Raw genomic sequence first — 14,013 nt, forward strand, 5'->3', positions numbered from 1 at the left:
TTCCGACAATTCTAGCGCGACTCTCGCAGGACGTTGGCTTCGCGGTCGCGCCGATTTCCAAAACGTTCGCCGCAGCCGTTGGGAAAACGGGCCTGGCGCAGCATTCGAATACCGTTTGCATGAGTTTTGCTTCCCCGTGAAACCCACGGCGAAACGAAATGCATTGCGAAAAACACCTCCCACCCTTGCGAATGTGTTTTCATCTCTCAGAGCGAGAGCACAGCTGGCCGCCAAACTGAAGAAAAATGGTGGAGCCAGAGACTTCTGTGAGGAAACCCAAGGACAGGTGAATGGTCAAATTGATGATGATGATGAGTTGATATGGAGATATTCTCTCCGAATCCTTTTAAAGAGCGAGCACCGTCTGTGAAATACAGTGTTAATTGCCATAAGGTGTCCCCACAACTGCTTGAGCAATTCTCAACAATACCTGCTTGAGGTATTGTTGAGAATACTTTGGACCTGTCTCCTGGGGTTTGGGATGAGCTCGGGCTAAGGTTAGCAAAGCCATAAAGCTAAGAGCAAAATTGGTGCTACAGTGATTTTCATATGCTTAAATTAGAATTTGATGTCTAGGTAGACCTGATTTAGTTTTAGCATTTGTGTCTCATGAGGGATAGTACAACATTTATCCAAGGCGCAAGCCCAGATAAAAATTGAAAGTATAACCAAAATACTGAAACGGTGATCTTAGTTTAATCAGCTGATGTTTTAACTCTTAACTCTGGTGTCTTTTTTGACTTGACATTTGAACAAATTAACTTGATACCTGACTGAGCTCAAGAGCTAGGACTTTTAGAGTTAGACTTGACTTGAAGCCTAATGAAAATGACCCCAAATCATTAAGACTTCCAAGGCTTTGAGTTATACTTCTTTTTTTATTACATATTTCTGTCTCTTTTTTCCTCGCTGCTACAACCCGCAGAAAGTACATGGTTATCCTACCCATTGCTGTCACCTGATAAGCCTTGTAAGCATTTCGTCTTTCACATCCATGTAGTGCTTTATAGAAAATCTTCCTCTTGGGTATTTTTTCTCTGTTCACTTGGTTTCAAACTCCGTCTTATCTAGTTAATACATTTTTTCTTGCTAAAAGTAAGATAAAATTCCCAATAGTTTGTATTTGTGCCAGTAGAGATGATTGATATCTCTCATATTAAACTGGATACGCTTTGTTAACGTTGGTGCTGCTTGCTGTGTTGTCAGGTAAATTCTGTAGGATTATTACTGTCTGCATATAAGTACAAATGGGGGACAGTGTTATTCAGTTCCTCTTACATTTGAACTAACTACTTAAAATAATACATTTATGATATTTATATATCTAGATATTGATATTCTGGATATGTCTTGGAGGTACAGGTTGTGAATAAATATCAGCCTGTCATTTTGCTTCATTAATTGCCAGATTATGAACTACATTTGCCACCCGATCGGGCTGATACACCGAAGTTTGAACGCCTTGGCGTTTTAAGTATGAAATTTAAATGTAAAGTTTTAGATTTAAAAGTAGTAAACGATTTACTGCTTTAAGGGCACCGTCAACTTTTTCTTGTGACTTTTAAGCCATTTGCATTTCAATCTTTCCTTTTTAAAAATTAAAAGTGCTAGAAAACGTGCAGTACCATGGCAGAAATCGCCTCATGAACAGAACCCACAGCGTGCTACATGGAAAAACAAAAGGGGGAAACGTGTCAGGGGCTGATGTCTGTGATTTGTCCTACTGAGAGCTCATCTGTTACTTGTCACAATACACTACACATGTGGAAGAACCTTATCATAGCAGTTTTTATGCATCATTTCCTACTTAAACACTTTTGCTTTTTATTCTTCCCCTAACTCTGATTTTATCCATCTTAGGGAGTTTGTCTGTGTTTGTGTGTTAAGGGGGGGGCATTATGTGCTGTTCCATGCCTGTTTGTTCTTAAAACAATTACCCTGCAGGACGAAATCCCCTTATTTAGGGGTGGACCACAAATGGCTATTTGAAGGGCTATTAGGGCCTTCTAACAAGCAACCTGGCAATTAGGTGCTCCTGTGGTTTAGCAGAACAAAAGCCGGGTCCCACCTGCTCAGGGTCATTAGCCTGGCTGGTACACCCTCTCTGACCACACAGGTAGTCCTCTGGGAGCCAGGGTAAGCTGCCACCTTACCTGCGCAGATAGGTCGACAGGTGGGCAGACTGAGGCCAGCTGTCCAGATTGACAAAGACGCACAGCCTCTCTGTCTGGAGATTGCAGGGATCAATCTGCTTTCCTCCAGCAGTCGTGGAGCCCGCAGTATACAGCATACGAACACCCCTCTTAGGGTCTGTCGGATCTGATGTTGCAGATTTCCACTTGTATCTGTCTGTGTGACAGTTTCCCCCAAGTTCTGTAATTGTTCAGGAATCAAATAAGATTTGAGCCAACCGCAGAGCGACTGCAAAACCAGCAGTGAAAGTCCTTTCTTGAAAAAATTACAGCAGAAAACCCAAAACTGGGTCGCAAACGTAAGTTCTGGAAATCCCAATTCAAACCTTACGGTAAAAAGTCATAAAGCAAAAGAATCTGTCGATGGTTTTTATTCTGAAGAAGAAAAAGTGTGGCATCATCTTTGTAATGTGCTCGTATACACCTCAGGTTAGCAGTGCCCTGAGCAGGCCTGGTCTGTGACATGTTAAAAAAATCCCTTAACGTACCATCTGCCGTTCTGACTTGCTTGTTTATAATGGCAGATATAATCCTGCACTCTAATTAAAAACAATAGCATAACACTGAACTTTTTATGTTTGCAGAGCCTTTGATAAGAAAACATTGGACTGTCTAAGCATGTCACCTGTTTTCCTGTAAGCTCTAGTTGATTAAAAGTGTGCTCACGTACAAACCTACTCATACATTTTCTTTGTATAAAAGCTCACAGAAATTCACTTTTTTTCCTGAGATGCACACAGACATTTGTGATGTCTTGATGGCACAAACACCCTTCACGTCAGTACATGTGAAGTTTCAAATATGATGTGTCATTTTTTAGGTTATATGTGATCTGCATGACATTAGAATGTAATGCTTTATAAGACACCCTGTTGAATTGTGAGGATACTGCAGTGTTGTAAAAAAATAAATTTGGTTGCTATCAGTCACAGTCAGTTGATGTCACTGTGGCATCCCAATTATTTCATTTCCACATCTTTATTTCAAGTGTAAGAGATCAGACAACTCAGGATGTGTGGCAGTTTCTCATTTTTCTTGTTTATCTTATAGTGGAAAACCGAACCACACTTACTGTGATGTATGATTGAGAGTACATGGGCAGCTGACTGCTCTAGTTTTGTGGTACTGCACAACTGTGGCAATGAGGAGCTAGCAAAGATGAGTGAATGTCTAGTGAGGTGGAAAAGATTGTGAGTACGTTGCTAAACATGTAAGCAGTATCCTCAGATACAATAGTTCTATGCTAATTCTGATGAAGCATACTATGCTGGTGTGTGCTATCTTAATTTACCTGAACATACAAAGCTTCGCTCTAAATCCAGAGATAATAGATAGAAGTGTTAAATCGTAAGGCATGGGATTTATTCCCTGAAGCTGTTTAATTTCATTTTTTTTTTCAAGGCAAGCATGTCCTGGCTTTATTAAATGTTTTGTTCCATTGAAATTAATAGACAAATACGAAACATGAGGATTTTCAGCTTGTGTGTGAATTTGAGATCCAGCATACAGTGTGTTTCAAAAACTCAGCATGATGCTTAGGAACAGAGCTGCTTGTGGACATGACCTCTGACAGGACTGCCAGCAAAACACAGGTTTATACGCTCCGCCAATCTGGAGTTGTGCTGAGCTCAGCCTATTTCTGTCCTTACAGGTTCAGCTCAGGTGCTTTAATCCCATTGTGTCTGCAGCGCTCATCATCCTCTTAATAGGATTTCAATTATTAAAGTCTGATTGGAATGAGGTGCAATTAAACTTAAATGGGACCAAAGGGCTTCTGGTAAGAACAGGTTTCTAACAATAAAAACAGAGGGGTGGATAACAGAGATTAAAGCCACAGTGCTCTTCAATGGTGAAGATACATCCATCCTTTTCTGCTTATACTATAGGTATCTGATAGCTTCTTGCTTTACAAAGACATTCTCAGGTGCAGAGAAGACAGGCTGTATTTTTAATTTCCATACATTTCCACCCAATTTTCTCCAGGAAGAGCAATACACCCGTGTCCCCATGCAACTAATCTCGTCCGATCCACAAGACCTACACGGTTAATCTCAATAATGCATATTTTGAACATTGATCGCGTAATGCTTGCATTGAAACCTTTGATCAGTAAGGATAGTCTTACCTTACTTTCATTTTTAATTATTTTTTTATTTGGACTGACACATTAGAGGGAAAGCCTTCCTCCACAGACCTTTAGGATGGTTTCATACGCTGGAAATTCAGATGGAAAGGGAAGAGATTGAGTATTAAATACAGTGTAAAAGAACTGCAGGTGGCTTGGCACGGACAAATGTTCCGTTTTATTTCCTTGCCTGTGTTTTGCGGTTTTGTCTGTCTGGTTTACCACTGATGCTACCTGTACGTTGTCACCCACTTGAAGAAAGTTGGGATTGGCTACATAGATCTCAAGATCTGATATGAAGATGTTTCTTTGATTTTGTGGATGGAATTGGTTTTGCTCCCACAATTACACAAGTAAGTTTAGCATTCAGTAGACGGATGAAATCACGGAAGAGGTGGTCTGGTTATTCTCTCATACAGGCAGGCTTCACGAAGGTGGCCTGTGCGTGTTCTGCAATCACAATACAAACATCCTGGCTCTTCTCTCTCGTCCTTTGTGTGTGCGTTTCTGTTCTGTCTTGTGTACCTTGTACCTTGTGCGCATAACCTAGGAATTGGCTTCCTCTATTCATGTTTTCTTTTGTAGGTTTCATATACATCCATCATCAGCAGCTAGTATCTGGGGTAGGGACTGGAATGTCTTGTATGTAGTTACTGAGACAACATTTGGGATAATATTTCACAAATCCTAACCATTGAAAGATCCGCTTAAATTTACTTCAGCCTGCATACTCGTCCGTTTGTGCATGGTTTCTTATGAAGATAGATTGTAGTCTTCTGTGTGGGGGATGTTATGAGTACATTTTTACACCTGTCTTGAGTGTCCCAAAAGCTGCTAAATCCCAAGGTTTATTCCATGCTGAAAGGAAAATATGCACATGTCCTTGATGACATAAATTCAGATTGTGTATAATCAGATTTTATAGCCATATTCCAAAATAAGGGGATAATTTGGTAGTAGATCGCTTTCTCATGGGGCAGATTGCATGGTGGTTTTACACCTGTTTTGTCCTAATAATTATTATTAGGAATTCATTTTTAGCAAGCAATTCTCAGGAATTATAAAGCAGTGCATACATCTGTCAGGAGGTTTGTTTAAGATTACAAACTGGCAGCTGAAACGCTAGCATTTGCATTTTTTTATGTTTCCTTTTTGAAAGATGTGTGGGGGAAAAAGACAAACGCTTTGGGAAGCTGGCAATCTTGGTTGTTAATCTTTTTTATCAGCAAGTAGTCTTGCGAGGAGGACAGAGACAGGCTGTAAAAACAGCTGGCTTTAGAAAGCCTTCAAAATGCAGCAACTCGCATGTTCTTTCTTTTTTTTTTTTATCCTGGAGCGTTCTCCTTGCTTTCGTACAAAGAGAAACAGCTTGGTGTGTGGGAGTCAGGTAGCAGGGCAGATGTGCCGAGAGAAAGCCCCTCTTTCATGAGCAAGACACTGACAGCCCCAGCTGTCTCCTCGGCCGCGCTGGTAGGGTTACAAAGAGACGTGGGCAGAGGGGAGAAAGAGGAGAGAGAGCTGTACCTGCAACAGGAAACAGGCACCCACATGTGAGACCCTGAGCATATGTGCCTGATTCACTAAGCTGATAAAAGGGGGGTTGAAGCTTAAACTCAAATCTCCCCAGTGAGTCAGATCAACTACTTATTTTGTCACAAAGTGGGTGGGGGGTAGGGGGCTGGGCAGTAACTTGTATAATGAGCTCCCTCTCCCCGTGTTAAAGTATCAGATTGCCTTGTTCTACCTTAATTATGTTAGTGTGTCCGTGGTATTTCTTTTTCCAGAGTGATAGCTCAGCTCCAGCATAAAAGTACAGTACATTTCCGTGTCTTGTCGCAACATTTTTCTGCCCTGGTGTATTTTTTGTGGCTGTTGAAGGATACTTGTATCTAATGTGTTTAAGTCGTCTGATGCGTTACTACTGTAGATGCATTGTGTCACACGAAAGGAATGGTTGCATCACGTTTCTTACGTGTGGCCGCCGTATGTCACTGAGCTGTCTGACCCTACTTTCTCCACAGGGTTCTGGTACAGCCCGGAGTGCGAGTTTGTGCGCCACTGTATCCAGAAGTCCCAGGAGAACGTGGAGGGGAAGGTTCAGGTCTCCGTCCTCAAGGGACAGGTGTACATTCTGGGCCGGGAGTCCCGCAAATCCCTGTACAACGAGGAGCTGGTCAGGTGAGAAGGAGCGCAGCGCTGTCCTCTACCCCCGCCCTTAGAATGGCTCGCGAAAAGTCAGGCCGTCGTCGTTTTCAGGGGCAGTGACGTACCGGTACAGTGTTACCACCACGGGCGGCGCAGTGGGGTTCCAATCCTGAGCTGCTGCCTGTGTGGAGTTTGCGTGTCCTCCCCGGGTTTTGCGTGAGGGGGTTTCCTCCCACGGTCCCGTCCTGCCCCGTTGCTTGCTGGGAGAGGCTCCGGCGCACCTGCGGCCCTGTATGGGATGCAGCGGTCACAAAATGGATGAATGGGGGGGGGATACAACACTGAAGTCCCGAGGGACAGTTCGGAATAGCCCCCACTGGTGAAAACTCCATCCCGACACGTGCCGCCGGACTGAACTCCCAGCAGTCCTCCGTGCCTCCTACTCACCCCGTCCTGGAGAAGTGTTTAACGTGCGAACCAGCAGCCTGAACGCCATGGTATGAGATGGGTTGCTGGCCGATGAATGAATTTGAATAAGGCACTAAGGTACGACCTGAATATGTCCATATAAAAAAATAAAATGCGTAAAGACAGATGGAACGATGTTAAAAGGTGGAATCTGACCATCCCAGTCCCGAAGACCAGGGCGTGGAAGCACTGCTTCAGAGTTAACGGGCTCTTTTTTTCTCAACATATTTCTTGTCCGCAACATACAGTATGTATGTATTCCACCTGTTGTTGTTATTTATTATGCTTGTAATGCACTGTCTACGTTGTGTGGTGTGGTGTGTGGTGCTGGGTGTGTCCCCAGGGATCAGCGCGGTTAAGAATTCCAATGTCCGCCCTACACGTGGCGATAAACCCCTCTACTCCACCACAGGAAGTCCCGCAGAAAGAAGGAACTGAAGGCCCTTAGCCTAAACCAATTCTCCCAGCCGCTGGATGTAAGTGGCTCTGCAGATATTGAGCACTGTAACACTGAGCTCATTCATGCCCCTGCCAGCCCCTCGCCCCCGGGCCAGCAGTGTAGGGGCCACAGCAAAGCCTCCCTCCGCCACACAATCCCTCCTCCTTCTCAAAGCTAACTCGCAATTAAAAGAAAAGGGCCTGATTGTTTCAGGTAAGGGGCTGTTTCATGCTTGTTAAGTAGGGAGCTGGAGAGATGAAGGCCTGTCTCACCTCCAGGACACACTGTTTAATGGACTGTTTGACGGCGGGATATCGCTTGCACGGCTGTGCTTTGGGACACCCTGAGGGTAGAATTTAGGGACAGCAGAGTGGAGGTGGATAATGTGCTGTGAACAATCCTGTTACAATCAAAGGCAAATAATGGCTTCTCGAGGAGGGAAGTGATTTTAGGCACAGTATCCAAATCTCATGCTCATTCACCCTCTCCGTTTCTTCCTGCCAGCTGAGGAGGCCTCGATCAATCTTAAAGAGTGTGCCTGATACCATGAGAGAGTCACAGAGGCCGTGGTGTCTAACGCGTTTAATTTGAACACAGAAAAGTAAAGAACTTGCGTTGTCAAACACGAGAAGGATGAGCACCTTGGAAAATATCTAGGTTACATTCAGGATATTTTTCTCCAGCACAGGTTTGTGTACAGTGGTCTTGCTTCTGTCCGTAATGAGCTCTCCTTATTAATCCTCTGCAGTGATGCCATGTCTGTCCTTCCTCTTCCTGCCTTCCTGTGTTAGACAAGTATTTACCAGAAGAGCAGAATGACCTCCAGCAACTGCTGGTGAAGTGTGTGCAGGGCACAATGATAGCACACACGGCAGTTTCCCTGAAGCTCTTGACTTCTTTATGTTTCCTCCATGCACAGCTGTAATCATTATGACTTTTCTGATCAATATTGGAAGCATTGCAGCGACTATTATGAGAGCAACCCCAAGGAGGAAGATTTGACAACACAGATCAATGCCAGCAAAGTATCGCGTTAATTCAGCAGCCGCTTGTAAACATGTGTTGTTTCTCTGGGTCTGTCAGGGGGAGCCCGACGTCAATCAGTCTGTGACTTATTTGGTTTCTGTCCCTTCTTTTCCTGTTTGAACGTCTGGCGCCTGAGAGGGTCGGTAATAAGGTGGACTCTTTTACCATCTTCCCTCGATAACGCGCAACGCGCAACGCGCAGATTTATCGAGCATTTTCGGAGTTTTCTGGACTCTGAAAGTGGTGGGTTTCAGGCTTCCTCCCTGGCGCCACTGTTCATAGGGAAATACAAGTTTGGAAAATGTATATTAGAGAGTGCCCTTATGACGTATTGTGTAGGACATTTAATTATTTCATTAGCGTGTAATAGAAATATCATTAAAAGATCATTGTAATCCTTTGCCTCTCATTCTGGATTAAATGTCTCTACCGTTTAACCTTGCTGTCTACAGGACTCCAGTTGTACAGCACAACGCCGATTCACTGAGAACCTCTGCAGCACCTTTCTCTTGTTCCTAAATTTCCCTGTTAGCTACCTGTATAAAGCAACCGTAGACGAAGCCTAATTAGACTTAGGCGCTGCTGCAGTTGAGCACAGTCCCAGCGGTTGATGGTAGCGGAGGATGCAGCTGTGTGTAATATTCAAAGCACAGTCCCGTCGTTTAATTCGAGAGAACAAGAGAATATCATGTATTGAGCCGTTTAGCAAAGACAGATTTACTTTCAGCTTAAATATCGAGCGCACAAATCTCTCTCCAGTTATCATTTCAGCCAGGCTGGTTCCAGTATCTAAACGCAACGCCTATTCGTTTAAATTACCCTGCTGTTGATTTTTTTTCTCACCCGCCTACCTGACCCCCCCAGCCCCTTAAGTTCCTATAAGTATTTTTTTTCCGCCTCAAGGTTAATATTCAGAATACACAGCACTGATCTTACTGAGGAGGTGGAAATGTCACAGTAATCTGTGTCGCTTTTTCAGCCGGCTCAGTGTGTGTGTGTGTTTTTTATTATCCACTGAAAAAGTGTTTAATAACAACCCTGTTTTTTTATCACCATCTAGTGCTGCGCGCTAGAAGGGAAATGAAAAGTTGGAGAAGACAAGTGCAGGGAGAGGTCTTATACGGATTGCAACAAGAGATTGCCGAGTTTCCAGATATCGCTACCTCTCCCTCTCTTTTTTCCTTCTCTCTCCCCCACCTCCGTCTCGGTCTTTATTTCGGCTTCTTTTGATTTCTACGCCACTGCGCCCTAAAGGCTTTGAGTGACGGCGTCACATTAGCAGCCTAGTTGCAGGCGAGAGTTAGCACAGGGTAAAAGTGCTTTGGCGCAGTGGGTAGAAACTACCGTAATTATAGAGAGGAGACACACTGAAGGAGGGAAAGGAGAAGAAGGGGACAGAAAAGCGCCGGTAATGCACAAAAATAAAAGCAGAGTTTCGAGAAAAGGGGGGACTAATATAAAGAGAATGCGAGGCACGAAGGAGAATAATTAGCGTGAATTAATTTCAAACGGTTTTCTAAAAACCCATGTAGTGGAGATTACCCTAAGTGTTGTGTCTGCACCTTCTTCAACACGTACTGGATTCTGTTAACCCCTCAGAGAGCATCTTGCTTCCCCTTTCAGCTTCGGGAGGTGAAAACGCTTTGTGTGAAGAGTCAGTTTTTTTTTTTCCGGTCGGTTCCCCTTTGTCGCAGCGACAAAGAGAGTCCGGCTCTTTCATGAAAGGACTCGGCTTCTAGCAGTTAAGAGCCAGACCCCCTTCTCTGGGTGCTCAAGGAGAATAAACGTTTAACCATTTTCTGGTGTGCAAACTGAAATGGGGCCGAGGCAGTACACTACAGCTGTGAGGCTGGATGTTGCGTGAAAGCTCCTGTTGATAATGCGTGTGACAACATTGCTGACTTGGGCTGCTCTCAAATGTATACGGGACAAGACAGAAAGCTCACCTTTTCATCTTCTATAATAACTGTGCTGTTCCTCCGTCTTGAGGAATCCTAGCTTCCCTGGCATCAGTTTATAATGAGGCAAATCAGCAAAGTGAGCCCACGACTTTCAGGTTAGCGGCAGAGCACAGTTTTTGCGGAAGATGTGTTCTGGTTTCTTCAGAAATGGCCAGAGGGACCTGTGTAGTTTTGTGCTACCATTTATTACAGAAAGCTTGGATTGAAAATCCATTTTAAAAGTTTCTCTTCGTAAGCAGCTGGATATACACATGCATTATGTATTGTATGCATGGATGTTGGGATGTACTGTATTTGTACATGTCTCCTTTGGCAGTAATATTTTGTTATCAATATTGCTGCCCTAATGAAAATAACCTACAGATGACTTAAGATTTCTATAGCAATGTCCCAGTTCTCTGAAAGATTCTAGAGAATTGGAAAATGTCTCCCTTTAGGTTATTCTGATAAAAATTACATTGTTGTCTATAGGACAAAAACACACTCGCATGGTGTACCTAGGCACAATCAACAAAATCTTTACAACCTCAGCAGCACATACTCTAAGCTCAGCTTCCCTATTTGTTATTTATCCAGATATAAATGTTTGACCCTATGAACATAACAGTTCAGCAACTATTAAAAATAAAGGTCTTTATGGCTTTCATTTACACATAGTGTATGTCCTTGGAAGTATCTTTTTTTCATTGTTGCAGAAAATGATTTTAGTTATAAAATTCCAGTTTCCTTTTCTGCTGCTTGTGTTTCTTCGAGCTGATCAGTTTTGAGGTGGTTTTTGTTTTTACAAAGATCAAAACACTTAGTGGTTTTTTGTTAGAAGTAGGAAACTTGATCGGCTTTGAGAAGTTGTAAGAGTTTGAAAAAAGAAAGGAAGGAGATTGCCATTTCTCAATAGCAATCACAAGTTGAAGGGATAAAGTTGTAGATCTACTGTTGCAGAAGAGAAAGGCAGACACGAAGGAGTGCATAGGGAAATAAAGGTTCAGGGATAAAAAGCTGTCAATTTCTGTTCATTGTATGCACATCAATCGGAGAAAAGAAAACCTTGTGTTGACTGTCTTGCTGTTTACACCTGAAACCTCAATCTGGAGCTCCTTTCAACCAAACAGTGCACTCCCAACCGCAAGCGCTCCGACTTTCGTTAATGCTATTCCAATACAAAAGGCCAGAATTACCAAGGTCAATGTGCACCACACTCAGTGGAAAGAGGAACAACACACTTAACATGAAAGGAAAAAAATACAGTCACAAACAACGTCAATGGAAAATTCCACACCAAAAAAAGAGTGCTTAAGTTGAAGGTTCTTAGTTTAAAACATTAAAAAGCTTGATTTTTTTTTCTTTTCGGAATAAATGCAGGAAAGTACAAATGCGTTTAAAACCCTTAATAGATCTATTCTCCCTGTCATGTTAAAATGAAGACATGTGCTACATCATTTCTTTTTTCCCAGGTGGAAACCAGTTCATTAAAGGCACAACCTTGACTCTTAAATGTTGGTATAACTTGGAAGTTTGGGTAGCAAACGGGGTTGGTGCTTCATTTCTTTCGGGGTTTTTTTTTTTCTTGGAAAATATAAAACATGTAAAGCAACACAAGGGCCGGGAGATGTGAAGCTTTCATTTGTCATCGGTGGTGTTTGTCGCTGTTATATAAGCACTTCAAATTTTATTGCACTGTAACAGCAAACGAAAGCCCGTTTAACGCTGCTAATGATCACGCAATTAACTTGGAGTAGTGTATAAAAGTGCCGCTCGGAGGTACAGTAAAAAAAAATATTGTAAGTAGTGCAAGTAAGAATATTTCAAGGGGGTGTCATTGTCACAGGGGCTGCAGCAGAGTCTGCATCTGATTTGAAAACACCTTTGGTTCAGTTTCTTTCTTGTTTTTTGCAAATGTGCTGTTTCCTAGAGGTCATAACAAGTGGCTGATTGAAAGGTCCCTTTGCATTATGTTGGATGGCCCACCGACTGGCCAGTTGTCAGCTGTTTTTTGCCAGAATTAATATTAATATGAGCCTGTTCGGTGTTTTCTTTTCTCCTCAGCATGGATGTGCAAGGAGACTACGATCCCTGCGATGCATCCGGCTTCATCAAGATCAATGCTGTCAGGTCAGTGACTCCCAGACCAGAGCTCGTCGGGCCTCTCTGTCTGAGACACGCGTTCCCAGCAAGGGAGAGACACAAGCCAGGGGTAGAAACCCACAACCCCACTCACCCTCCTTCAGGATTCAGCTTCTGAAAGCAGGAGCCTGTGGAGGCCCACAGTAAATTACATGGGTAATCCTACACGTGCTGAGGCAGGTGATGATAGAAAAAGGATAGGTTTGCTTAAGGAGAGCTGTTTTCCTCTTGCTTTCCATTGAGACCCGCAGTTATGTCTGACTGCAGAGAAAAACGTTTTGAGGAATAGGAACTGTCCCTGGATTTAAATACGTCTTAAAGGTTTTGCAAAGACTCACTTCAGAGTGTTGTGTCAAACCCTGTTCAGTTGCCTTTGTGCTGATGTAAGACTTGCTAAAATGTTAAAACCTCGATACACAGTGATAGAAAGGCGATTGGATTGTTTCTTTATTCGGAATAAGCACATTCAGTTCTCCAGACATGAGTCACTGGTCGCTCAGGCTACTTTTGTCTCATCGTGAAAAAGATTGTACTGTCATGGGAAAATGGTGCTGTTTAAAAATATCATCTCAGGGTTGTCTCAGGGGGGAAAAAACACTTAGAGTTAATTTGTCCACTGTTTAAACTGGTAAGAAATTTTACATTTTAAGTCGAGCAAAACAGTAAATATAAAACAAAGAAATATGTGAATTACGTCTTATGTTGAGCTATCGATTATAAGCGCCCTCTGTTTTTAAGAATAGATATTTTTCCTTTTGAACACTGAAAGCAAGTTTTCTATTCATTAATCGACATACGGTAGCCCTGCCTGTGCTCCGGTAATGTAGGTCCTCCTGTATTCTGTACTGAACCAGTCGAACGGGAGGACACCCTGTCAGTGTGGCACAGTGCCACCGCTGGAGAACTGGATGGTGCTTCCATTGGGGCGGATCTTAGCAGAGACTTAGGTCGCAACATGCAGGGTGCAAATGAAGAATTTGAAACGGCTAAACCAGCCTTAATTCATGGAGTCATTATATTCCTTTTTTTTTTCTTCTTCTCGTCTGATTTTCAGGCTGAAAGAATACCATCGATTACTGAGCCAGGCCGACTCCCAGCACTGAAAAGTGACAGAAATTGCAGAACATCTGCCACTGCTGCCTGCCCTGTTCCATTTTTCCTTTCCGCTGTCTCGTATTCTGTAGCTCCGCCGCTAATTGTGCTCGATCTAATTCAAGATTGAAATTACTTACGCAACCTGTACCATTGATCCTCGGGGGTCCTTGGCGATCGAATTGTTGTGTGCAAAGTGGTGAGTGTGTGTACGTGGGGGGGGGGTTCAATTAGTGTTTTCAGGAATAAGGAAGAATAAAACATTCGGCAATGTCATTTTGTGCCTTTTGTTCGGGACATTTGCTTAAAAAGCTCCCTGCTTTGCTGCCCATTGTGTGGCGAGAGAAGTTTAAGTGAATCTGAAGGACAAACACCCATCAGTCCAGGAAAGAGGAGGCTTTCCTTTGACTATTTTTTTTTTCTCCGGGAGAGGCCTTAATTTAT

At 43.1% G+C, this 14,013-nt stretch overlaps 1 protein-coding gene across 1 annotated transcript in view; it reads left to right on the plus strand.

Annotated features, from left to right (window-relative positions):
- Positions 1–13,845, plus strand: part of ass1 (argininosuccinate synthase 1) — a 60,958-nt gene extending 47,113 nt beyond the window's left edge. Inside the window, exons 13-15 of the mRNA XM_088615170.1 lie at positions 6,339–6,495; positions 12,400–12,465; positions 13,532–13,845. Of these exons, the coding sequence (XP_088471296.1) occupies positions 6,339–6,495; positions 12,400–12,465; positions 13,532–13,580 (272 nt within the window). The 3' untranslated portion in view covers positions 13,581–13,845. The remainder of the gene's footprint in view (positions 1–6,338; positions 6,496–12,399; positions 12,466–13,531) is intronic.
- The last annotated feature ends 168 nt before the right edge of the window (positions 13,846–14,013 follow it).

The sequence above is a fragment of the Lepisosteus platostomus genome, chromosome 21 (assembly GCF_059453375.1).
Source record: "Lepisosteus platostomus isolate fLepPlt1 chromosome 21, fLepPlt1.hap1, whole genome shotgun sequence".
In the NCBI taxonomy this organism is placed as follows: domain Eukaryota; kingdom Metazoa; phylum Chordata; class Actinopteri; order Semionotiformes; family Lepisosteidae; genus Lepisosteus; species Lepisosteus platostomus.